At 39.6% G+C, this 25,473-nt stretch overlaps 1 protein-coding gene across 1 annotated transcript in view; it reads left to right on the top strand.

The window, feature by feature from the left end:
* Positions 1–25,473, top strand: part of LOC112109823 (adenylate kinase isoenzyme 5) — a 152,831-nt gene that overhangs the window by 63,149 nt on the left and 64,209 nt on the right. Inside the window, exons 7-8 of the mRNA XM_024204497.2 lie at positions 12,117–12,207; positions 18,468–18,544. Of these exons, the coding sequence (XP_024060265.2) occupies positions 12,117–12,207; positions 18,468–18,544 (168 nt within the window). The remainder of the gene's footprint in view (positions 1–12,116; positions 12,208–18,467; positions 18,545–25,473) is intronic.

Here is a 25,473-nt window from a genome sequence, read left to right as displayed (position 1 = left end):
CCTCTTCCTGCTCCACCTACTGCCAGCTCTAGCTCCAGCTCCAGTGCCTGTTCCCCTATGGCTTCTCATTTCTGGCTTCAATCCTCAGCTCCATGTCTGGTTAGCCTCTGGCTTCTGTCTCTCCAGTACTGACCCTCAGTTTGTTCCTGGACTCTTCCCCTCCCTGGACCCAGCTCTAACTGGTAGGCCGAATTCACGGCCCTGTTGGTGACAGTTTAATTTATAACCACCTATTAGCTTTTTGTGAGGGCCTAATTTAAATCCCTCTAATGTTACAGGGAGGCTTGTGGCTTTTTAATTTGGCTGTTTAGTTTAAAAACTAAATTCTGTACATGACATAGAACCAAAAAAGTATAAAGATGAATGAAGCTGGTACAGGACTGAAAGTGGTGAAAAGCCTTCATTCAGCCCCTTTGTCGCTGCTGGGCTGACTGACAGGAATCAAAGAAAAATGACAAGTCAGATAAGCCTAGTAAGTAACCCATGCCCACACGGCAGAGCAAAGCAAAAAACAAAAACAAAAACAAAACAAAAAAACACAAGGTCACTGCCAATCTGACCGGGGGAAAATTCCTTCTGGACCCCACATATGGTGATCAGTATGACCCTGAGCATGGGAGCATGAGCCAGCCAGCCAAGCACCTGAGTGAGAGAATTCTCAGTACTGCCTCAGAGCACCAGCCCACCCCATCCAGTATCCCTTTGTCACAGATTTACAGGCCATGCGCTATGCCCCAGCCTTTAAACACTCCCCTGGGAGTAATCCCTTTAGCATGCCATACCCACAACAGGTCACATTTTTCCACAAGGGTGAGCTACATAGGCTTAACACCTATGAGACAGAGGCCTTCAGACTCCAACGTATCTGTCTCTTATTGTGAGCTCTGAACAGAGAGTCCAGCTGAGCTAGATGCCTATTCAGAGACTTTTCACATCTTCAGGGATCAATGCATGTCAGTCAGTATTTGCAGCTACAGCATGTATCCTTTTCAAAACAGAGTAGGTTTTAATAGTCAACTGGAATACAGCGTTGGGAAGTCCTTAGATTAGCAAAGGTTAAGACAGTTCATGCAGGCCAAATGTGGCAACTGACATGAATATTGTTCACAAAAAATTACAGAAAATTTCCACTTTCATCACATCCATCTCCAGCTGTGGCAATCTCTGATGCTCCAGAGAAAGGAGACTACCCTCCCCCCCACCAAAAAATAAAAAACAAAAACAAAACAGAATGCTTGGGAGCTGGGCAAAGGAAATCCCTTCCTGTCCCCTGCAATTGATTGTCTGAAGCCCTGAAGCATTAGATTTTTAGGAACATAAAACATGAATACAAAGGAACCGCCAAGGTGGGCCCGGCTTCCACCCACAATAATCCCTATCATAAAATCCCACTAATATTTGTCAAGCTCTCTCTTAAAACTAATTGAGTGATCAGTTTATGTTCCATTTTATACTCCTATTTATTGGCCAAGAAGATTCTGCACCTTTAAATTAAGCAATTTGTTTCTTTATATTTATTATCTTGGAGCATTAAATGCCAAATAGCTTCAAAACTGACAAATGCCAGGATATAAGGGGATTGTAATGCAGTGTGACTTTAAAATCTGGATGTTTATTAGGCTTTTAAATTGTGGAGGGGACAAAGGAATAATAACAGAGTCCACACAGCTGCTGTTTTTTGGACTTGGGGAGAGGGTGGGGTAAGCAAAACTGTTCCCTTCCTTAGTAAAAACAACCTGCCTTATGGTGGTTTTTCCACTTTGTAAATGACTGCAGTGTAGGTCACTTCCAGATTATTACTAATGAAGCATTTACCTGTATTTCCACTACATATGCTTTTCAGGGTACCTTGCTTTGCCTGTATCACAACATGGAAATGGAGGGCTGTTGAGATGTAAAGGTTCTAGAATTTGGTACCTTATCTTTACAGGTCACCCGTATGTCCCCTTAGATTTTGTAATAATGACTTCATTTTTAAAAAACATTTTTCTTTCCCTAGAACAACAACATCTGTATCAGGGGTCGGCAACGTTCGGCACGCGGCTCACCAGGGTAAGCACCCTAGCGGGCCGGGCCAGTTTATTTACCTGCTGATGCGGCAGGTTCGGCCAATCACGACCCCCACTCGCCGCGGTTCGCCGTCCCGGGCCAATGGGGGCGGCGGGAAGCGGTACGGGCCGAGGGATGTGCTGGCCACGGCTTCCCACCACCCCCATTGGCCCGGGACAGCGAACCGCGGCGAGTGGGGGCCGCGATCGGCCGAACCTGCCGCATCAGCAGGTAAATAAACTGGCCCGGCCCGCTAGGGTGCTTACCCTGGCGAGCCGCGTGCCGAACGTTGCCGACCCCTGATCTGTATACTGCAGCTCCCCCAAAATTAAGGTGGTATAAGAAAGCTCAATTTTCACTTCCTCTTCCACATTAGAATCAGCAAAAGTTAGTATTCTCCGTACAAAACCCCCTATTCTGTAAATATATGCAGATACCTGGATTCTGATACTCAAGACAGACTTAGTACTACAGAGTCTGTTGACTGAAGGAAATACCTATGAGGGATTTGATATTTTACTAGAATACGGAAACCACTCTGATGCGATTTTGAACAGTGGATCTTTTAATTAGAGAATATAATTAACGTTATTTTCCAACAGGTTCCTTTTGCTTGCATTTCTGTACAACATTCATATATACTAGTCACGTTGTTTCTCCATATGCCATACATTTGTTTCAGGAACTGACAGAAAGAACACCTATCTATGCATTATAGCTGTTGTTACAGCCTTTGCCTTACTTACCAGATGAACAACTACTAGAGCATTCATCATCCAGTCCCTGTAATCTGATTAGACTTTCAGATGGATGGGAAGATTGCCATATATCAATGAACTGGGCCATAGCTTTTTCTCTTCATTCCCATCAGTCATGTTCCAGAATAGATGATATCATGATTTCAGCAATTACAAATACTTATTCAACTACATCTCTTTCCTTGATGTTTTATTTATTTATTTATTTTCATTTGTATATATTTGGTAGGCTCTCTGGGCAGCATTAAGTATCCTTTGTCACACAAGCTTGTTATGCCTTGCACTGACCTGAAGTCTGCTGTACTCAGATTCCTTTGTATTCTTCTTTTGTACACTACTTTTGAAAAAAAAAATATTATCTCCCGGTTTCATGGCTGTCATCATAGATAAACTACCTGCATTGAGACAGACCATCAGTGTCACTTCGTAAATCAGCCTATAGGGAGCAGTGAGAGTGGATGACTTTGCCTTCAAACAAAAGCATAGACAACCATGCAATTTCCTTGATATATTTGTTTTCTTCTAGCTAAAGAGGAAAGAATCTTGGATCTCTACACTGTATTCTCTTTCTCTTCCTATTTTAAGTCAGGATGCTACCAAACTTCCATTTATTATTACAGGCCACCTAAACCCACTTATTTAGCAGCAGTCAATTTCTTTGAAGTGGCATATAACTTTATGAAAACATTTCTTTGGAGTAGGATTATCTGAGAACATATTTAAAAACCCTCACCGAGCGTCTGATAACTAGCAGCACAAATGCTTTCCCTGGAAAAATTACTTATGACATTCAGACAGAAGCTCAGAATATCATTCACCAATTGATCAAAAATCTGATATGCTCACTTTTGATATATAATCCCGGACCACAATCAAATCAGCCAACAGAATACACAGTATATGGCATAAATTTTCCAGCAGATACATTATAATGCCAGTTACTATTTATCCAGTACTACCAAAAAGAAAATAGTAAAGACGATGTCTCTTAGTAGCCTGTTTCTCTCCTAACTATTGATGTCAACAACAAAGTCCAAATATCTGCAAACCAAATTGAAAAAAAGCTCTGAGGAGTTTAGAGACCTGCTCTTATGTAATGCCAACAGTTCCCGGTCGTTATCCGGGATCAAACCAGGGACTTCTGGAGCTTAACACATGAGCCTCTCTCTACTGCATGAGCTAAAAGACACATCTCTGTTAGCCAAGGGTGTAGCAGGCTCATCAATCACTAGCTGGCCTAGCTGCCACTAGAGGGGGACAGAGTGCCACACCAAGCAGGCATGGGTTACACTTGCTCCTACCAAAGTCAATGGCACGAGTCCCTCTAAGTCCATTGGGAGCAGAAATGGGCAGTAACAGCTAGATTATGCCACTGCAAAGGTTGGCAGCATCAGCCCTTAAATGAAGACATTTCCTTGGCTAGTATTTCTGTGTTGAACTTTGTACAACATTATATTATATATAACTTTGTTTGAAGAGGAGGCGGCGGCAGTGGAAATATGACATCACTGAATTCATTAACTAAACAGAGGAATCACAGAATAGGTATTATAAAAGCTCCCAAACTTTCTTCAGTGACAGAGGGAGAAGCCATGCAAATGGAGCCCTGTTCAGCACCTAAGCAGCACTGCTTGCATCACAGGTCCAGATTATTTCCTCACACCCCCCGACCTGCACTTTATTTTCAAAAGAACTTTTCCAGATAATATTGGTTTTTCCCATGTGCAGCATTAAGGATACAGTTTAAACACGTTGGTTTAACTAATCCATTTGGTGCTGGATTAAAAAAAATCAACACAAAAGATAATTCTGAGTCTCAGACAGTTTTGTCTTTATGTGTCTCCTTAAGGGAGAGAATTAAGATTGACAGTCAACTCTGACATTTTTCTCCTTCTTTACCTTCTAAGGCCCCATATAATCCTTCCAGTCCTCCCTATAATGAAGTCCATCTCTCACGCCCCTCACCTTTTGCTTATAGGACCCTATATCTCTTAGTCTAGGTTTCTGCTTTCTGGTGAAACACTCAGAAGAATGCATATGTGATACAGTGTCTCGGCTCAATGTGGCCAGGGTAGGGATACCCTCTGAATTGCCTAGTTTTTCTGGTTAGCATTCCAAACAACATGTTATGTATTTAAAAGTGATTAAAATATGTGTACGGAAACTTGTTTTCCAGAATGAGACACAAAAACATTGAAGCTGAAGGACACACTGCTATTTCATCTTCTATGCTCTTTGTAGCTTTCTTCACTTTTGAAATTAGTACTTTTATTTCTCCCTCTAATGTTGTCAAAGGAAAACCTGATCAGAAGGAGAATTTTTAATATGTTAACTTTTTGACTATGTCAGTAATTGAAAATGTCTACATAATCAGAATATATTCCACCACTTGCTACCGTGCTTCCTGTTTCCTACTCTGCAAATCTCCCATGTGGTATTAATTATATGGCAGTTTTTCCTCAATTGAAAGATGATGAGGCAATTAGCCCAAGAGTAGGATGTCCTGCTTTTGAAAGCTTGTTATGATTGTTGGACCACACTAGTAGAAGATATGCAAGAACTGAAAACCACAACCAAAACCCCCACAAAAGCCAACTATGTATTTTAGAGAGACAAGGTGGATGAGGTAATATCTTTTATTGGACCAACATCTGCTAGTGGAAGAGACAAGCTTTCGAGCTACACAGAGCTCAAATCAAGACCCCAAGGAAAATACGTATGAATTTACAAATGATAAGCATCATTACTGAATTATAATAATTGCGATGTCTTAAACTATTCTGCTCAGAGGATGCATATTTTTGCTTAAAGTACAAATCTGAAATGTATTTTTAACAATGGCATTGTGGGGTCTTATAGTTCTTTTCTCTGAGTGGCTTCCGGATCAAATGTGTTCAGTTTACAAGTAAAAATATGTTTTTTCTCACTGCCATCCCTGAAAACTAAAACTTAGGCCTAGTCTACAATTAAAATTAGGTATACATCACTACACCCCTGAGCACCATAGCTATGCCAACTTAACACCCAGTGTAGAGGTGGCTAGGTCGACGGAACAGTGCTTCCACCACCTGGGGAAGTGGATTACCTACAGTAACTGGGAAAAAAACCTTCTGTCACTGTAGGAAACAACTATGTTATAGTGCTACAGCGCCATAGTTGTGCTGGGCCTGTAGGATAGACAAGCACTTGGGAGCATCAAGCTAGCTACTTTCCTTTTCATGCATCATCATCTGTGATCAGGGTTGCATAAATCAGATTTTGTCCTCAGCCACATCTGTGCAACCTAATTCAATGGGAATTGCACAGGTGTGGCTGATTAAAATTTAGCATGCAGTTCTGTTGACAACAAACAAAAGGGAACAGCATCCATCTCTCTCTCTCAATTGTATTTTTTTCCCCATGGATAAAAAGAGCAAAAAGCAATTAAAAAGTATTTAGTCACATAGTCTTTGACCCTGCAGTAAGTTCCAATTGGGCACACGGATGCACCCTTATGGAGCCCCAGCAAAGTCAATGGAGCACTGTGCAGGCATACAGGTGCCCTCACACACTGCTTATTGCAGGGTCAGGGCCAAAATTAAGCAGATGTGATTCTGAACTTAGATCTCTTGAGTAAAAAGGTGCTATTTTTATACAGTAATTATTCAAAGTAGAACTTCACTTTAGTGCTCCGCCTTTGGACAAATTTATTGTCTATGGAATAAATATATTTTAAATAAAAGTATATGCTTTGACTATGGATATTTTGCATCCACCAAAGGAAGTTGGGAGAGAATTTAGCAGCACATACAAGTAATCAACCCTTTTAGAGATCCTGTTTGGGCTCTGAAATTCTCTTTCATAAGGTGAGAACTGGATTGCGCACATAGTAGAGACTTTTGTTCTTACTGTGATTAGCAATTCTATTTTCAATAGGTAGAAACATCCAACAGATTTAGAGATCAAATGTCAAAAATATTTAATCATATCTTCATTAACGACTTAGATATTGGCATAGAAAGTACGCTTATTAAGTTTGCGGATGATACCAAACTGGGAGGGATTGCAACTGCTTTGGAGGACAGGGTCATAATTCAAAATGATCTGGACAAATTGGAGAAATGGTCTGAGTTAAACAGGATGAAGTTTAACAAAGACAAATGCAAAGTGCTCCACTTAGGAAGAAAAAATCAGTTTCACACATACAGAATGGGAAGAGACTGTCTAGAAAGGAGTACGGCAGAAAGGGATCTAGGGGTTATAGTGGACCACAAGCTAAATATGAGTCAACAGTGTGATGCTGTTGCAAAAAAAGCAAACATGATTCTGGGATGTATTAACAGGTGTGTTGTGAGCAAGAAACAAGAAGTCATTCTTCCGCTCTACTCTGCTCTGGTTAGGCCTCAGCTGGAGTATTGTGTCCAGTTCTGGGCACCGCATTTCAAGAAAGATGTGGAGAAATTGGAAAGGGTCCAGAGAAGAGCAACAAGAATGATTAAAGGTCTTGAGAACATGACCTATGAAGGAAGGCTGAAAGAATTGGGTTTGTTTAGTTTGGAAAAGAGAAGACTGAGAGGGGACATGATAGCAGTTTTCAGGTATCTAAAAGGGTGTCATAAGGAGGAGGGAGAAAACTTGTTCACCTTAGCCTCTAAGGATAGAACAAGAAGCAATGGACTTAAACTGCAGCAAGGGAGGTCTAGGTTGGACATTAGGAAAAAGTTCCTAACTGTCAGGGTGGTTAAACACTGGAATAAATTGCCTAGGGAGGTTGTGGAATCTCCATCTCTGGAGATATTTAAGAGTAGGTTAGATAAATGTCTATCAGGGATGGTCTAGACAGTATTTGGTCCTGCCATGCGGGCAGGGGACTGGACTCGATGACCTCTCGAGGTCCCTTCCAGTCCTAGAATCTATGAATCTATGAATCTATAAGGGTTTTGCTATTGTTTAAAACTGAATAGGGTCAGTTGAGCACCCTTATGTTCTATTCAAGTATCTGGTAGTTATCAAAGAATTGCAATTTAAAAATGTGTAATAATTCACTGAAGTACAAAACTACATCTCTGTTTCTTTCAAAAATATTTTCCCAGTTGAAATTACCTTCCTTCCCACAGCTCAGGGCATTACAAGTCCCATAACATAAGGGAGAAACTGAATTAAGTGCAAGTGTTCAAATAATTGATTTTCTTTGGTTTGCAATAAGAGGATTTCACTGTACAACTTAGATTTTCAGAGTGCAAAGACACATCTGGTGTCCCCGGAATGAGAGAATGCAGCTATGTTTTGAGTTCTGGGAAACCTTTAGAATGTTTCAAAAAGATCTAGCAATTTTCCACGGCAAACTGGGTTACTCAAGGCATTGCTAATACTGGGATACAGAGCCTTTCATCAGTTCAAACGTGACACGGCCCAGGTTGATAGCAATTAGACTATCTGACAGCACTTCACTGATTTATGTGCCATAAGTATTTATTTTTGATTTATAAAATGTGCCCCCTACAATGTCTCAAGTAGCATGTACAAAGTCTAACAAAATATACTGTTTTTGCTACGAAACAACATAAAAAGGACATCCCTCCAAGATATAAAAGTCCACCATTCTGCCTTAGAAAAAGGCCTGAGTGAAGGGATTCATTTTAAAGGTCACTCGACCACTGCTAGATTATTAAATTCCAAAGTCAAGGACTCTCCATGGACACTGCACTGCCACCACTATACAGACTGTTAAATTTAAGGCTGAAGACCACACTTGCCTCACTTGTTGTCACGGTATACAGGGAAAGAGGCAATCTCTGAGATAGTCAGGATCCAAATACATAGCTCTCTAAATCCAAATCAATTTGAATTGCACCCAAAGGTCAATAGGAAGCTAGTGCAACTCCTGAAGAACTGAGGCGATATGTTCCCTGTGAATGATTCTGTCTAAAAAGATGGACAGGCATATTATGCCCCAGAGGTAGCTTCTGAGCAGTGTTCAGCATCAGTCCCATGTAAAGTGCACTGCAGTAACCAATCCAGAAGTCAAAGGCATGGGAAAGTTGGGTATGGTCCACTTGTGAAAGAAAGAATCGTGAAGGTAGTATTGTCTAGTGGCCTGAGAATGGAGCTAGGAGCCAAGAACTCAAGTTTTAATTCCAGCTTTGCCACTGGCTCACTGTGCAGTCTTGAACAAATCATTTAACTTCAATGTGCCTTAGGTTTCCTATCTATAAAAAGGGGATAATAATTAAGTTGTCTACTTTCACAGCGATGTTGTGAAGCTTAGACTATGTCTACACTTGTAGTGTGATTTTCTGGCTTGAGTAGACATACTTCTGCTAGCTCTCATCGAGCTAGTGTGTCACAAATAGCGTAGCTGCAATAGCCTGGTCAGCGATGAATGGCAGCATAGGCCAGCCACCCTGAGTACAAAACTACTTGGGACAGCTAGCCTGCCTCACTGCTCATCCCTATCCATGCCACCTTAGCTACACTTCTATTTTATACATGCTAACTCAAAGGGAGCTGGTGTGAGTACATCTATTTGAGCTAGGAATTGCACCCTCAGCTCCAAGTGTAGATGCAGCCTTAGTTCGTGTTTGTAAAGCCCTATGTAAAAATAATGCCCTATGTAAGTGATTAAAAATTATTAAAGGATCACAAACACCTAATCAGCCACATTCACCAACCCCATCTTGAATTCCAGGAGCAGCTGGGCTTAAGAGGAGTATCTCCACACAGGGAACATTTTAGACAAACCTTCACATCCAACCTTCCAGCACTAGGGACTTGTCTCGACTAGGCTGTAAAAGATCATAGGTATAGATCATGTTAGCTTGCTTAATCTAACTAACACCTTCTAAAAGGCTAGTGTAGACAAGGAAGGAGTATTCTTTAACTCATGCTAAACTGGTGAAGTTAAAACCTAAGGAGGGAGGGGGGATGTCTAAGGCTTTGACTTGACCAGCTTAGCATGAGGAAGTGCAACTTCCTTGTCTTGACTAGAGTTTTAGTCAAATCTTTAAATCCTAGTCAAGACAGGATTAGAAGAAAAGTGGTGATGGTTCTGTGAGGCCTTAGAGGGAGAAACTAAAAGGAATAGGGCAGTGAAATCCTAGGCATGCTGAAGACACCCAGGTGGCTATGTAGGATTTGATTTATTGGCACTGGTTCTTCAAGTTTTTAGATGCCTTCCTCCAGCATGCCCTGTTTCTCTCTGCTCCCAGAATCTCATTTGTTAGATTTATTCTTTCTCCAGAATTTCCTATTCTTTCCCCATTTTCAGGACTATTTCTCTGGGTTTCCAAGGCACAAATTCCATCTCTGTCTGTTGATACCTATTATGATGAATGGCCATCAGAGATTCTTCCTTTGGATTCTTTTTTGCCTCTAAATCCACTAATAGGTACTGAAAGGAAATTCCACAAACAACAAATACAAAACAGTTTGTATAGTGCGAGTCCTATACAAGTTGTCATGAAGGACCATGCGGGCTAATAAACAGGGTGTCACTGGTTTTCTAAAAGTAGAGGCTAGCTAAGGGCTTTAACAGCTTTTTGAATAAATCCTTGGGTGTCACACTGTATTCTTAACCAATGTACATGATAAGTATTGGAAGAACAACTAAACTTCCACCGATGCCAGCTTTCTGCAGCCCTGCCCCAACCAGCATTTAGACTAGGCTGTGAAAGGGTTCGCACCTTTGCAGCCGCAGCCAGGCTTCTCTCACACAGAGTGTAATAAATTACGGTACTAGCACAAGGTATAGAAATAAGAAGATTAATTCTTTTTAACAAGAGGTCCTATTGCTGTTTGCATCACTAATACTAAATCATTTGTTTCATAATCTCGCTAAGAAATCTCACGCTCCTGGATCCCCAAACAAAACAAGACAAGCAGACATTGACTATAGAGCTGGAGCATGCTGTTCAGCAGAGTTTCAGACTTGAGAGGACAAGCCCATCAAAGCTCATGAACTCACATTCATCAGTGGACGGCTATTTGCCCCTTAGGCTCATTTTGCATCACAAGGCACATTAGTCTGGACATGAAAAATGACCCCATAATGTGGAAAATTGTGCCAAGAAGCCAGTTTATGATTAAAATTGCTCCAAGCCTCATAGACAAGAAAGGAGCTCAAGATGTATATAAACACTCAGAACAGATCAGTTCATAATCTGGAACCTGGTTTTTATTTTGGTCGTGTATAAGTACAGCTGAAAGCTTGTTTGGTTTAACAGAAACTTAGAATGATTTGCAGTGGATCGGGAGTGGGGGATGGATTTAACCCTAAGTCTATGCTGAGTGTTTAGTTTTCTCTTGGAAACATACCTGGCTTCAGCTGAGGAGAAAAGGCAGCTTAATGTACCGAAATGTACATTTTCCCCTTTATTTCCATGTTCAATTAACATGAAGAACACTGAAGGTAATCAGCTGGCAACATATTCAAATCAATAAAAGAAAAACATGAATCATCTTCAAGCAGGCATTCATAATTTATTAAGTAGGAACAATAAATAAAAAAAATTATCTAGTTGAATGGTGCAGTGATAAATATCAGAAACGGGAAAACAGTGTAAAATGATGGATTGGGACAGAGAGCTCATGAAACAGATGAGAGACTAGGATGTAGGAAAACAGAAGTCAAACTTTGGACAAAGGATTTTATAAATGAGAGAAGGAAAAAAGTCAAACTCAAGAAGCTATTGTACAATTTTAAGGGGACTTCTACCTCCATGCGATTTTGTAAACTTATGTTAATCAAGATAGTACAGATATCAGATAGCAATACACAAAGGAAACTTTTTCTTCCTCCGCTTATTACATGTAAGTTTTCAAAAGTATTTCATTTTTCCAGTAACTCACTGAAGTTCTGAAAGAACGGCACACATATTAAAAAGATTAGTTTAAGCCACAGTTCAGAAGTAGCTCGACAATTTTGACTTACAAATTAAATTAATTTTGTTACAGTGTCCCCCTAAAAATCAGGTGATAAGAACTATTCATGTGATCTGTAGTTTCACAGTCTCCACATAGATACTTTGGATGGCAGAAAAAGTGTCAAATAGAGTGCTATGTATTACTAATATTGTTTTCTGAGGTTCTACCTTGGAAATGTCAGTCTTTTAAAACAACTCAACTGCTTTTTAACTGCAGTCCCTGAAAAATGGACAAGTTGGCAATGGAATGAATCATAGCTAAGGGCTTGATTCAAAGCCCATGGAAGGAAATTGAAAGATTCCCATTGACTTTAATGGTTTAGGATTGGACTGCATATTATATAATATCATTCATCTAAATAATTCATCCTGTCCAGAAGTGTCTGACTGCCTTCTCCCTTTCCAACAGTTTGATGCGGACAGGGACGAAGAGGAAGTTTTCTATGACATAAGCATGGCAGTCGACAATAAGCTATTTCCTCCCAAAGAGGCAGTGGCAGGTGAGTTACTGTACAAGCATAAGAAACTGTTCACTTTCAACATCAAATGTAGCAGTGATGTCTGTTTTTCATACCCATCAAATATTGACGAAAACACTGAAACAAACTCTTGACTTCTTCCCCACCCCATCGAAATTGCTATTGCTCTCAGCGAGAGAAGGTGGCTGAGGTGATATCTTTTATTGGACCAACTTCTGTTGGTGAAAGAGACAAGCTTTCAAGCCACACAGAGCTCTTCTTCAGGCCTGGGAAGGAAATTGTATGTTTCACCATTTGAATGGGCAAATATTTGGAGAATTGACAGAATAGGAATCAGCATGGCTTGGATATGAGATCTCAGTGGGGGACCACAGAAAGGCACAAATTGGGTGTGTCACCCACAGAACAGGTTGCATTCAGTGGCTCTACAGATTGCATAGACCCACATAGCCAAAAACCCATTGCAAGAGGAGCAGCAGGCAGCATCTGCTACTCCTCCAATACCCACATTAGCTGTCAATGAGCTCCGCGACACATGTTGGAGGATTTTTCCCCCTCAGCCCTTCTGTGTTAGAGTGAATTTTCATGTGAACAGGAACCTTGTACCTGCCTTTGTCCTCCTTCAAGATAGGGTTCAAAAGTGAGGTAATCCAGTCTCCAGGCTAAGAGCTATCACTTCAGTAATTAGCCTTTTCTCATATCAAACTTGGGCATCAGACCAAAGAGGATACAGTCAGTTGGGTACCTCTCTTTTTCAGAAAGCATGTGAGGATTAATAAAATAGCAGGCAATTAAAGGCTCTTTGCTTGTTTCAATAATGTTTGTAAAAGTATTTAGCCCCAGTTCATTTTGTCTTTAAACTGTTAGCATAATTGCAGATGTAATTTGGTTCATAGTGGCTAACACAGACATTATTTTCTGAACACATTCATGGCTTCACATCATCATATTTGATATGCCAAACCTTGAACTACTCTGACAAGATCCATGTGCAATCACCTATACAACAAATATTTGGAGAAAGAAAGCTATTCAGTGTGCTCGTAGATGATAACGATATTCTTTTTCATTGTGGCTTCCTGAGATATATTAAGACTGTTGCCAAAAGCAACAATCTGTCATGAAATTCCACCACTAAAGATTGCAATAAATTTTGTATTAGAAACATTTTACTGAGAGCAAAATGGAACTGTTATTCTAATACCAATCAATTATCTTTTTTTTTTTAATTATCTTTCCCTGGAAGATGGTTTTCTAAGTATTTCTCTGACTTGGAATGCTGAAATGTAAGACTTATTAAATGAGTTAGACCATTCTTCAGAGAATTTAATAAACTAAAAGGACAATTTGACTGTATTAAACCTAATTTTTTTAACTATACAGACAAACCTAGGTTTCACGGAATTTTTTAAAAATTATTTTTATGACAATGTCAAATGTAGAAAGCGCAAATGCAGTTGTTCTTAAAAAGATATATTGTGTAAGGATATTTGAGCCTTATGGACTGCAAATAAAAAAAAATATTTAAGTTTGTGTGGGACTATATTAACTCTACGTTACTGAAATACAAATGGTCCAAACAGCTGCTTAATTAATTTGCATCAATGTGATTCTGCTACCTTTTAATGGCAAATTAACAGCAGCTAAATTTAGACAGATCAGCATAATTTGACTCAATGATATAAATGAACATAATAAATTAACACTGGGGTACATTTCTGTGCTAGGATCCAGACATCTGTTATACGTATCCGCCCATGAGTTATACCTTGATAATAGTTTTTCACTAACAGTTCTGTGCAATTCAGCTTCATAACGACAAAAGAGGTGTCAAAATTTGAGCCAAATCTTTACTAAAAATGAACTCTCAATTTACAAGATAGCATAAATGCTGCCCTTTGTGTTGAAGATGCAAAGTTTAGCACAAAAGCAAATAAAATTGTCTGAAGTACTTTCTTCCTTCAATAACTTCTTCCTCTTTGTGGAGCTGATTATTTAGCTAAGGGAGCTCCAATAAAGAAGTAAACTGAAATTTTTTAAAAATGTACTCAACTGTAATAAAATCCTTTCCATTTGTCCCCTTTGGAAAACAGTACACATGAAAATTAACTGATTTCTCCCCAGCCCCATATATACATACATGTCAAAACTGAAAGAGGTATTTCAGGTTATAAATGCACCTTTTCAGATCAGGTCTTGGTTTTTGCATTCTGTGACCCCATTCCAGCATAACATTTAAGCATTTGTGTAACTTTAAGTACATGAGTAGCCCATTGAAGCCAATAGGATTACTGAGATATCTATGGGTAGCTCTGATGTAAATTGTCATGTGCGTAATGTTAAGCAAGCATTTAAATGCTGTAATGGAATGGGACAATGGAATGCAAAATGATCCACACCAGCTAAGGATGTACCCCTTGGTGTTAACCATGTGCTAAAGTGCTTTGCAGCCTATATCTGTGTACAAGCTTAACATTAGGAAGAAAGATGCAAAAAAAAAAAAAAAAACAATATTAATTAAACCTTGTTTATGATTGCAGGGTATTACCAGACCACTGCTATATATAGACTAGCCATGAACATGCACTGATATTTTAAAGAAAACATTTGACAACTCTTTCTTCATCCACTTATTTGCCTGGTCCTGAGTTCAGAATTCTTTGTTTCCCCATTAATACTGATAACAGCAACACCAGTTTAGCATAAGCCTTCTGAAACTTGGTACAGAAAGTTTTAAGCAAACTTGGGTTGAGACTTAAAACATCCACCATCTTTCTGACTTCCCCCACATCTTTCAAGGTCTTCTAGTGTGTCAGTGGCAGTTCCCATCCCCATCTTCATCACTTCCATTATTATACAGGTTGATCAACTAGCCCTCTCCGACTCCCATTCTCCTTAGTGGATGTCCAGCAAGCCTGCTCTCTTCCCGTACCATCCCTGTAGTAGCAGGCTTTAGTGTGGGTCCAGAAAGTTAGGTGTGCTCCCCCTAACAGTACAGTCAGACTGGCAAACTACCTACCCCATTCTCCACTCCTATCAATACTGCAGCAATGGTGTCCAAAAGCTCCACTATGTCCCTACTGCTTTTCCTTATTCTCGCAATAGCCTCTTACTACAGTGTACTGCAGGGCATCTCTTTTAGGTTTTTTTATTTCACTCACCAAAAGCATAGCTCTCTGTAGAATATTCAGAGAGTGACAGATGGTTTTCCTTTCGCTAAGTTCTCAGTGAAAACAAGAAAGAAAAAAAAATCTCTCCATTTATCCTACCCTTTCTTGAACCTTGCAAAAGAGTTGGGACTTCTGCAGAGAAAACAAGCCTCAGAGTTCAAGGAAAAACTGCCTTAGACAATTTTCCATGTTAAAAATACAGAACTATTATGGCTTTTCTAGTTTAAAATATATTGTGTGTGACCATTAACTTTCAGCCCAATCTTTACATTAAAAGTTTGTGGTAGTCTATTTCCCTAAAAAGGACGTAGCTTCTAAATTCAATATTTAATGTTAATGTTCCTAGTTAGGGAGGAGACATATTGCTCCCAGTAGATAAGGAATATTAGTGATAGTTAATCAAATATTGTAAAAAAGTGCCTTTAAAAATAATTGGCAGTTCAAGGTAGGTCATTCTCAATCAAGATTCAGGCTTAGTTGTCTACCTTTATGCAATATTAAGATTGAGACTTCAGTTGCATAAAATACAAGAAACTTAATTAAGCTTCTCATAGTAATCTTAATTCTGTTCTCTTGCACCTATCTATAAAAACAGGTATTTTCATTAGAACACCTCACAAAACACCTATACCAACGTACAGAATGCAGCACAGGTGCATCTCCGATTATAAAGATGGGGAAAGTGTAATCCCTTTCTATTGTATTAATATAACAAATTGTTAATGTATACAAGAACATTTTTTTAAAAAACCCACACAAACAGATGGTGGGCCAATCCATCCCTGGTGTAAATCCCATAAAGTCAACAAGCTGCATCAAGGATGAATTTGGCCAATTATAATATAGATTGCAAATTAAACAGCATTGGAGTCATCTCCTTTTACAAAGCTTTATGGTTTTACTCATCATGCTATCCAGTTCTGCTCCTCATGTTCTCTCTCTTATTGTTCATCTCACCACCTACACAGATTATTACTATGTAAATGTTAAAAATAAACAAAAATAGCTGATGCTTAAATGAATTGGGAACTACAAAACAGTAAAGCCTTTGGGGATAGTGCATGATACAGACAGCTCTCCATATACACAGTAAAATAAGGATTAGCTTTAATAGTGAAAAAAAACATTTAATCAAAAGATCAGTGGCAGCGTTAAGACTATGGCCTTGGCTACACTTGCGAGTTACAGCACAATAAAGCAGCCCCAGGCAGCTTGGCTCACTCCCCGTCCACACTGGCAAGGCACATAGAGCGCTCTGACTCCGCAGCTACAGCACTGCTGGTACTCCACCTCGACCACGGCACCAGTGTGAATGAGGTGTTGCGTTACTGCGCTGTGATCAGCCTCCGGAAATGTCCCATAATCCCCTTACGTCAAGTGGCCACTCTTGTCATTGTTGTGAAATGCCCTTTCAAAGCTCCGTTTCGGAGAAGCTGGCTGCTTATCAGCTCCAAAAAAAAGCAAACATTTACTGTTTGCTTTGAGTGAGTGAGAGAGAGGCGGGGGGTGGGGGGGAAGTCTGAACTTACAAAACAGCATGCTGACACACTCTCAGCACCACAAAAACCCACTCTCTCTCCCCCCACATAGACACAACACACTACCTGTCACACTCCACCCCACCCCCATTTGAAAAGCACATTGCAGTCACTTGCATGCTGGGATAGCTTCCCATATTGCACCGCTCCCAATGCCGCTGCAAGTGCCACAAATGTGGCCACGCCAGTGCGCTTGAAGCTATCAGTGTGGACAGACTGCAGCGCTTTCCTACTGCGATCTACGAAGGCAGGTTTAACTCACAGCGCTCTACATCTGCAAGTGTAGCCATGCCCTATGTGGTCAATAGTGCCTGTTCCTCCCGAAGATATTTTGCTGCATGATCACACATGCAACCCAACAGAACATCATTCCTGCTTCCCCATCCATAACCCTGACTGATGACAGCGGGTCACAACAAAAATTATATTTATTAGCTGCTCTAGTGTTCTTCACTGCTCCCAAATTGGTAAATGGTGCTTAGGCCCTCAGCGGGCTTCTTGACAGCTAATTTGTAGCTGCAGTCTAGAATGGACTCAAAATTTGGGTCCTAGATTTTCTCATTATTTGAATTTGTTATAACGTTAGGGTTTAAAATTCTGTAAATCAGTGGAGTGATGACAAGTTGAAAGTTAAATAAGAGTAGTAAATTTTGTTTTTAATTAGTCTACTGAAGTGATGGCAAAAAACTAGAAGATATACTGAGTTTATGTTATCAGGAACTCAAATAATCTTGTAACAATATGCCCATTGAAACTTTTCATAAGTCCCAAATACTGGTGGGCTGTGATGAGCTATGAAAGGGGCTAAATTATTACTCCAGTAGAGGGAACAGGGAACCCTTCCTTTCCCCAGAACACAGGGGACTGCCATAATCCATCTGCCAGCACTGGGGAGTTGTTGCTGGCAGAACTGGTGGTCCCAGAATAGATGTTTCTGGGATGCAGGTGCTAGGGGCCTGCTTCTATCCTGTATGTTGGTACATCTGGACTAAGAGATTGATAGATGTTCCTACCACACCAGTTTCGCCCTGGACACCTCCAGCACCTCTGGAGGTATTGAGCTCTATTTTTCCAATGCCCTGCAGTCATTTACATCAGAGCAAAGCAAATGTAAAATGCAACCATTCTGATTTACTAGTATACACAAAGTAGATTATGTCTTTCTCAGTCTATTGAGAACCATTAATTGATCCCTTTGTGTATAAAATTATGTTTACTCTTCACCAACTTTATAGTTAATTAAAATTCCAGTAACATTTTTGTAGTGCATTGCACAGTGTACAACACTTTGCAGAATACATGAAAGGCACTGTAATTCAGACAGTATACTAATCACATTAGCCACTCATTATTAGGATTGTTGTAGCTTTTAAAAGACATCTCTAAAGAACAATCACACAGATTGGTATTCTTTCACATACAAGTGACTCCTTGGCTAAGTTTTGTTTAAAAAAAACCCAAACATATGGACAATGAAAGAACCAGATTGAGATTGGAAATATAACTATGTCCCATCATGTGAAGTGAAAACTGCCAGTCCATTTCTGAAGTTTAATTTCCTTTCATATTTTAGGGCCAAATGAACTTGATCTAAGTCTGATTATGGATTCTGGAGATGTCGCTGATACCGAATTTGACTTTGAAGACCAGGTAATTGCTTATTTAAGTATCTCTTCTCACACACACCTGCACACATACACCCCCCCCCATACTTTAGTCTCTTCACTCATTGCTTTCTAGTTTATGTATATGCTTTGTTTTGCCTGAGCAAGAGGGATGAAATGAATAGTTACACTTAAGGGCTTTTGTTGTGCCATGTAAGCAAATATGTCATAGTGAAGTAGCTATTTGCTTATGGGAAAGCAATGAAGATTACTTTGGTTTCAAAGCCCTATTCTCCATCCCTTCCATTTTGCAGTTTTCTCCATGCAGTTCAGAATGGTGGCACATGTGGTTCTGTCATGCTCCATTTCCCTGCCTCTCTAGGTGTATCCCATTTAGAGTAGGAGCAATGGTTAAACATATTTTAGAGGAGATGGGTTAAAAAGAAAAAGATGAGGAATGTAACCAAAACCCAAGCAAACATATTCTCCACTTGAAATGGAGTTTTAAAAAAGTGTTTGTGTTAAGAGCAACCCTCCTATCAACTGCAATCTCATCGCTGTTGTGGGGTCAAATTCAGACAGCCTTTTCCAAGTCCATGGAAAAAGAGGTGGTCAGACGGTGTGTCACCCTACTCTTTAACCCATGGAAGTATGAAAAGGCAGGACCTAGAGTCAAAGGATGGGCTCAGCCTGTTTATAGTATGTATGTGCCCTGCCCTAGTTTCCCCTCCTTTCTCACAGGTTACTCCTGCCATGGCAAAATCAGTCTGGAAGGGACTATGCATAGAGCCACAGCCTGTCACAATACAGGTCCACACTAGAGTTACGGTATGCCACACATCTGTTAGAGAAATGGAAAAGGGCCTGAATATTGTCCTGTTAAGTATATCATCATTGAAAGATTGAATAAAGTCAGAAAATCTCTGCTGAGGGCCATCTCCCTATTGCACTAGCATATTTTAAAATTAGATTTTTATAATTCTGCCTTTCACATTTTCATTTCCTCATTTGCATATTTGTTCTTCGGTTTTCTTTTGCCAAATCTGATGCAAACACCTTCAAAGTCTAATATATTCTACCCTCACTTACTCCTCCTCCAGTTTTACTCCCAGTCCTTTCCCTTAACTGTTCTTTACAGCTCTTCCCATTCCCAGCTTTTTGACTCTGTCTCACTTCTGTCCATCAAGCAGCCTTGCTCTCCCTTCCAAACCTTCCTTAAAGCACATACTTCCACCAGTCGTTCCTAAGTTGGCCTCTTTGCCAATGAGCTCCTTAAGTTTCCTTTGGTTTTGCCTGGTTTTGGTTAGGTCTAACTCTTTAGGGCAGAGAGAGGGTCTGTTAGCTTTGTAATGCAGAGTGTACCATTGCAGTGCTATACAAATCCATAAAAGAATAATCATGCATTTTTAATTTTTAAACGACAGATATGTGGGTTCCCTTGGCAAAGTATGAGTCCCTGGAGAAACAGCACACCTTAGTCCACAATCTGTGTACATAAAACCAAATTATTTTATCTGGGCCTTAAAAGTGCAGCTCATGGTTACAAAACAAGATTAACAGGAAAAATGTGAAATTGCTAATTTCATAGTATTGAGTCATTGCATGTATGGTTGGGTTTGGAGGCGGAGGGTTAAACTTATTTGTTTTTTAGCCATATGTTTTGTTACGAAGGCTGATATGGCACCATATACAATTCATTAATTGCAAGTCTTCCTCCCACTGCTTGGGGTTGACTGTCATTCCTGCCCAGAGCAGCAAATTGTCAGGTTGGCAATTAAGCAAGATTGTTGTCAAATAGGGTAAAAAGGAGAGGAAAAAAGCGGATTTGAAAACCTCCTAGCCATAAGTACCAGAGACATCTGGTGCAGTTTTAAAGCAGCTCATTGATAATGGCTGCCTTCATCCGGTAGTGGGAATTACTAATATGGCCATTGATTCAAAGGTCAGGAAAACAGGTCAAGTAAAAAAAATAAAACCCACAAGACAGATTTCTATTATTATTGATTGTTGTGTCTCTAAATCTGTGATGGGCATTTTACAGAAATGGATAGAAGAAACCCAGTTCTATCCAGAAGCACTTACAATCTAAATTTAGGCATGACACAAGTGAGGGAATATATGAAAGAAAGGAAGAGAGAGATTAGGATATGGGTTACAATCATTACGTACGTACACATCTGAAAGACTAAATTAGAAATGATCCTCAATATAAGGTAATGTAAAATGAAGTAGATTACTAGACTATGTGGAACTGCTTGTATTCAGTGCTGGAACACATTTTGACTAGGACAGTGACTTAATATCCCCAGTGACTTACTGCGTGACACATTATTTAGTAATTGTCTCAAGCACCAACACCCTCTACAATGCGGCTCTCAAGTGAGGTAGGGATGCATGTCTAGATACAAGTGTGTCATGTGAGGATATTATTGCATAGAACAGCTATCAGGAGGAATGTGAGGGGTAAGTGGGTTGGTTTCCAAGCAACCTTATGCAGCTGAGCTGCTAAAATAATGGTTGAGATTTAGCAGAACATCTTGGTAGCCACTGAGCAATTAGAGATAAATGCATTTGTGAGTTACTGCTATAAGGCATGTGCTGCTTTCATTGGGGCAGATCCTCAACAGGGAGTGAGTAGCATTTGGCTCAGCTGAAATGGAGGCACAAATATGCCCTTTGCACACACTAAATTTTGGGCGTGCTCTGTGTCAGAATGGTCCCTGAAGTAAATTAAGGCAGCGTAAGGATGTCATTATGTTATGCCACTGGCTAATGGCTCACCGGGGGCCCTTCTGGCAGCCAAGAATTATCTCACCCACACACCCCCTGGTACTGGCAGCCGGGAGGGTGGAGTGGTATAGGAACCTCTAAGACTATGCCACCCAAGGATTCCCCCACATGGAGGAGATCCTCCAGTGTACAGCTCTGCTGACTTCAGCACTGCTTTGCTCCACTATGCAAAGCAGCATTAACTGCAGGTCAAGATCGGGCTCTCTTTTTTGTAGTTTTAAACTGATTCTGTATATTTTAAATCTTTATAATGTAAATTAGAACAAATTGCTTATAACTAATCAATAAGCAAGCTGACTGTTCCCCGCTTGCTATTCATGAATGCATTAGGAGCCTGAATATTTGCACCTCGGTAAGATCCCAAAACATTGTAAGGCAACACAAGGGAGGCCACGTAAATTGAAGAAATTTGCAAAAGCAAATTTTCAGATAAGAATTACATTTCCATTCCTACTCATATCTGGAACTAATAGGTCTAACAAACTGGTTCTGCGTCAGAGATGATGTAGACAGGTATTTTAGAAACACTGTTTAGAGAATAGTTCTGAAAAAAGCCCACACAGTGCATCCAGCTCATAATGTCTTGTGAAAGAATGAACCAAATTCCACTTTGTTGCTTTACCCATATCTTTTATTGATTCACTGTCCCTAAAAAATCTCATGCAGACAATTTTTAGGACCATTCAGATCTGACTATTCCTCTTTTTCTGGGCCATGATTTCTAAGCCTATCAGAAGGTAGATCCAATTACAGAAGTCATGCACTGCATCCTATGCCAAATCATGAAGTCTGAACTGCAGCAGCTGAATTTCTTTCCTTTGCCAAAAGTCTTTCTAGGCTGGCATCCTGATGGGCACATACATCGGAGTTGATGTATTCTGTTTAATCAAATGTTTAAATATAAAATACCCCATGTTGACGTGTATTAGGACTGTAACAATGGGCCTGCCAGAGGGTATAATACCCTTGTAATGCTATACATGATGAACTAGAAATAAAAAGACATTTATTGTTAAGCTAGAGAAGCACTTCAGATCCTCCACATCCAAAGTATTGCTCCTGAAATTTTCAAATGTATTCATTAGATTAAGTCAGAACTCACTCAGCTAAAAGATCATAATACAACAATGTGGAAGAAGTGATTTCTTCATCGTTCTTCTCATTCAGTAACATTTTACGGCAGCATTTAAAACTGCAAGCTCACCTTAGAGTTAATGAGTATTTAAACTCAACAAGAATATTCCCAAGCTAATAATTTTACCTTCATTTGAGAGAAACCATATCTACAACCTTTTAAAGCAGTACGAAACTGCTTATCCTAAACTTAAAATGCTCAAACATCTCAAATTCACCCTTATCTTCATTCTCCATCCAATTTGTAACCATAATTCCAGAATGAGATTTGTGATTCTTAGGTTTCTCACAGAGATATCTTTCTTGAACTGCACATTCTCCACAATTTCTACTTCAAAAACCTTGGATCAAACAAAGCTCCAGCCTATCCACTGCTCCTCATCTAAGCACCAACCTTTAACTTCCATTAACATCTTTTAATATCCCATGCAGTGAACTAATTAATCTAATTTGGATACGTTACTCTCCTTTGATAATAAATCCTAATGCTGTGCAAGGTTGCATTACTTAAGGCAATCAGATCTAGTGAAACTGCATTTACTTCGCTGCAGTTAGTCCACTATCATACCTGGTATATCGCCCTTTAAAAAAAAAAAAAAAACACCATATGGGTGGGCAGATGGGAGCATTCCTAGCAAATGGAAGAACTAGGGCTGGATGTCCCTGCCTCCTGCAAGTTCCCTGCAATTAAAGGCAGAGAGGAGCTGCTATTTAGGCAGCCAAGCAATTAGGTCTCCTTCATTAAAGAAAATGACAGCACCCAATGACCCAACTGAAAAATAGAGAGCTGGAGAAAAGCTCCTGCTATTTCTACTCATACCAGGAGCCCATCCTTGGTTTCTCATCCTGGGAGGTAACAGGATTGCTTATGGCAATGGAAATATATTTTTATCGTATTCTCCCAATTTCTAATACTCATTTTTAGAAATATTGTTATTTCTATTATCTGTTTTATTTAATAAAAAAATATTTGCATTACAGACAATGCAGGTGTGTGCATCTCTCACGTGCAGTCTTTGATTACAGAATTGCTTTCTGGCATGGCTATATTGTCTTACTGTTCACTGTATTCTGTTATGCTTACTATTGAGTTTCTTGGCCTTGCCAGAGAACTAGTCGCTATTGTGCCATTTGATGCTAGGACTCAGACATGTTTTATCTTTCAAAATTCAATGTTATTTTGAAGTCTACCATGTGGTCTAATTGGAGCGCATTCAGGCCAAACAAGAATATAGATTAATTGGAACCAGTGAATCACGTCAAAGAGCTTCAGAATGAAGTAGCAAATTATTTTCTTGTGAAAGGCAAAGCTTTTATGGACTGCTTCAACCAGCCTGTAGAGTAAGAATATGCCCTCATTAGATAAAGAAGAATTGTGTCTAGAAAATAGGTGGAAGCTTACAATCTGAATATATGCTAACAAAGCAAGAATTAGTTAAAAAAAAAAAAAAACCCTACACTCCTGGTAACCTAGGAGAACATGCCTTAGTCAAGGGGATAAAATCCAGATGGACAAAAATACTTTGGGGAAAATTTGTAAAAATGCTGAGTGCCTGACTCTGGGCGCAATTTGCCCACACATTTTTTGCCACAAAATAAAGTGCCAGATCGGATGCAGGTTGTTTTCCCCACAGCAAACTACCTGATTTGAATCTGATTATGACTTCAAATAGCACTTACAAAATGGATGGAGATGGCCAAGTCTGTTGAAGATAAAAGAAAAAGTGTCAGAAATATATCAAAAAGGTTTTCTGTTCAGGAGTTCAGGCAATCTCCTGTATTAAGCAAATTGCATAACCTGATCTGTGCTGCAAACGAAAAATGTTTTATAATTAGAAAATCTCCCAGGATTACTCAAAAAGCATCAAAAGAAAGAGGAAATAGAGGGAAAGAAACTCTCTCAAAAACAGAATTACTCTACTAACCCAAAAAGCAAATTATTGATTAGAAAGTATGGCAACAACTCTTCAAGATGCATGGCTACACTATCACTTCCAGCCCAGAGTATGTAAAAAATTAGGTTTTAGGATACGCAAATATAAATGGAAAGGTATCAACTCAACCAATGAAAAACAGACTCTGTTGCTACCAAGAGTAGAGCAACATATCCATCCTGATCCTTTGTCATAACTAAACGTCAACTGATAAATGTCCAAGAGAGAATCAAAATACCCTGGAAAAAATCCTAGTCAATACTGTAGCAGAACAATTTTCAAAAGATGGATAGACAGCAGTGAATTCAAATTCCCTTTTAGCTAAAGCTCTATGGATATCAAAGATCTTCTCTTTGCTTCTACCCATATTATCTCATTTGTCACATTATTTTGTCTCTCAGTTCCCCACTTCTGGAAGGCAAGACCCCTGGGAATAATCCAACACTACAGAGATGATACTTCAAGGGTTGAAATTACAACATGGTTCCCACCTCTATCAGCTATACAAGAACTTTTAGTTTCCACTGGGACTTCTACATCAGTCCTTCAAGATACACAGTGATTAAATTATTTAAGAGGCTGGGTCAGACTGCAGGAGAATACACTATGATTTTTTAATCGTACTCCAGGACATAAAGTACTTACTAAAGTGGCAGTTGCATTCACATATGCTCTACAGCATTAATCATAAGGAATCTGACTTTAAAATATGACCATGAGCATCCAGAAGGCCACAGTCCTTCAGGCTTATCAACTCCAATGTTTTTGTTATGGGTTTTTCTCCCTCTTTGATATGCAGTGGCATCACTTCAGATTATAGATCCAGATTCTGCCTTTGGAAGGAGAGAGATTATAAACTGGAGGACACGAACGTCAATAAGAAAAAAATGAACATTCAAACCACAGCAGAGGTTCTAAAAATCTGTCCTAACTTTAGGCAGATGAAACATGCTTAACAGAAATCTACTGAAGCCAATGCACAATCTGTTCATTTTGAGTTACCATGGAAACTGTCCTATTAGGGGCTAAAAAAATCAGTTCTAGAAACAAAAGAACTGTAGTTTGCCTTGAACAAAGTGCTGCTTTAATATGCTCAAAACTAAATGTCTTTTTGGTG

This window comes from Terrapene carolina, unplaced genomic scaffold, assembly GCF_002925995.2.
Source record: "Terrapene carolina triunguis isolate 2854851 unplaced genomic scaffold, T_m_triunguis-2.0 Scaffold211, whole genome shotgun sequence".
NCBI classification, from domain to species: domain Eukaryota; kingdom Metazoa; phylum Chordata; order Testudines; family Emydidae; genus Terrapene; species Terrapene triunguis.
The sequence above is the reverse complement of the archived record's forward strand: the minus strand, read 5'-3'. Positions and strand labels throughout refer to the sequence as shown.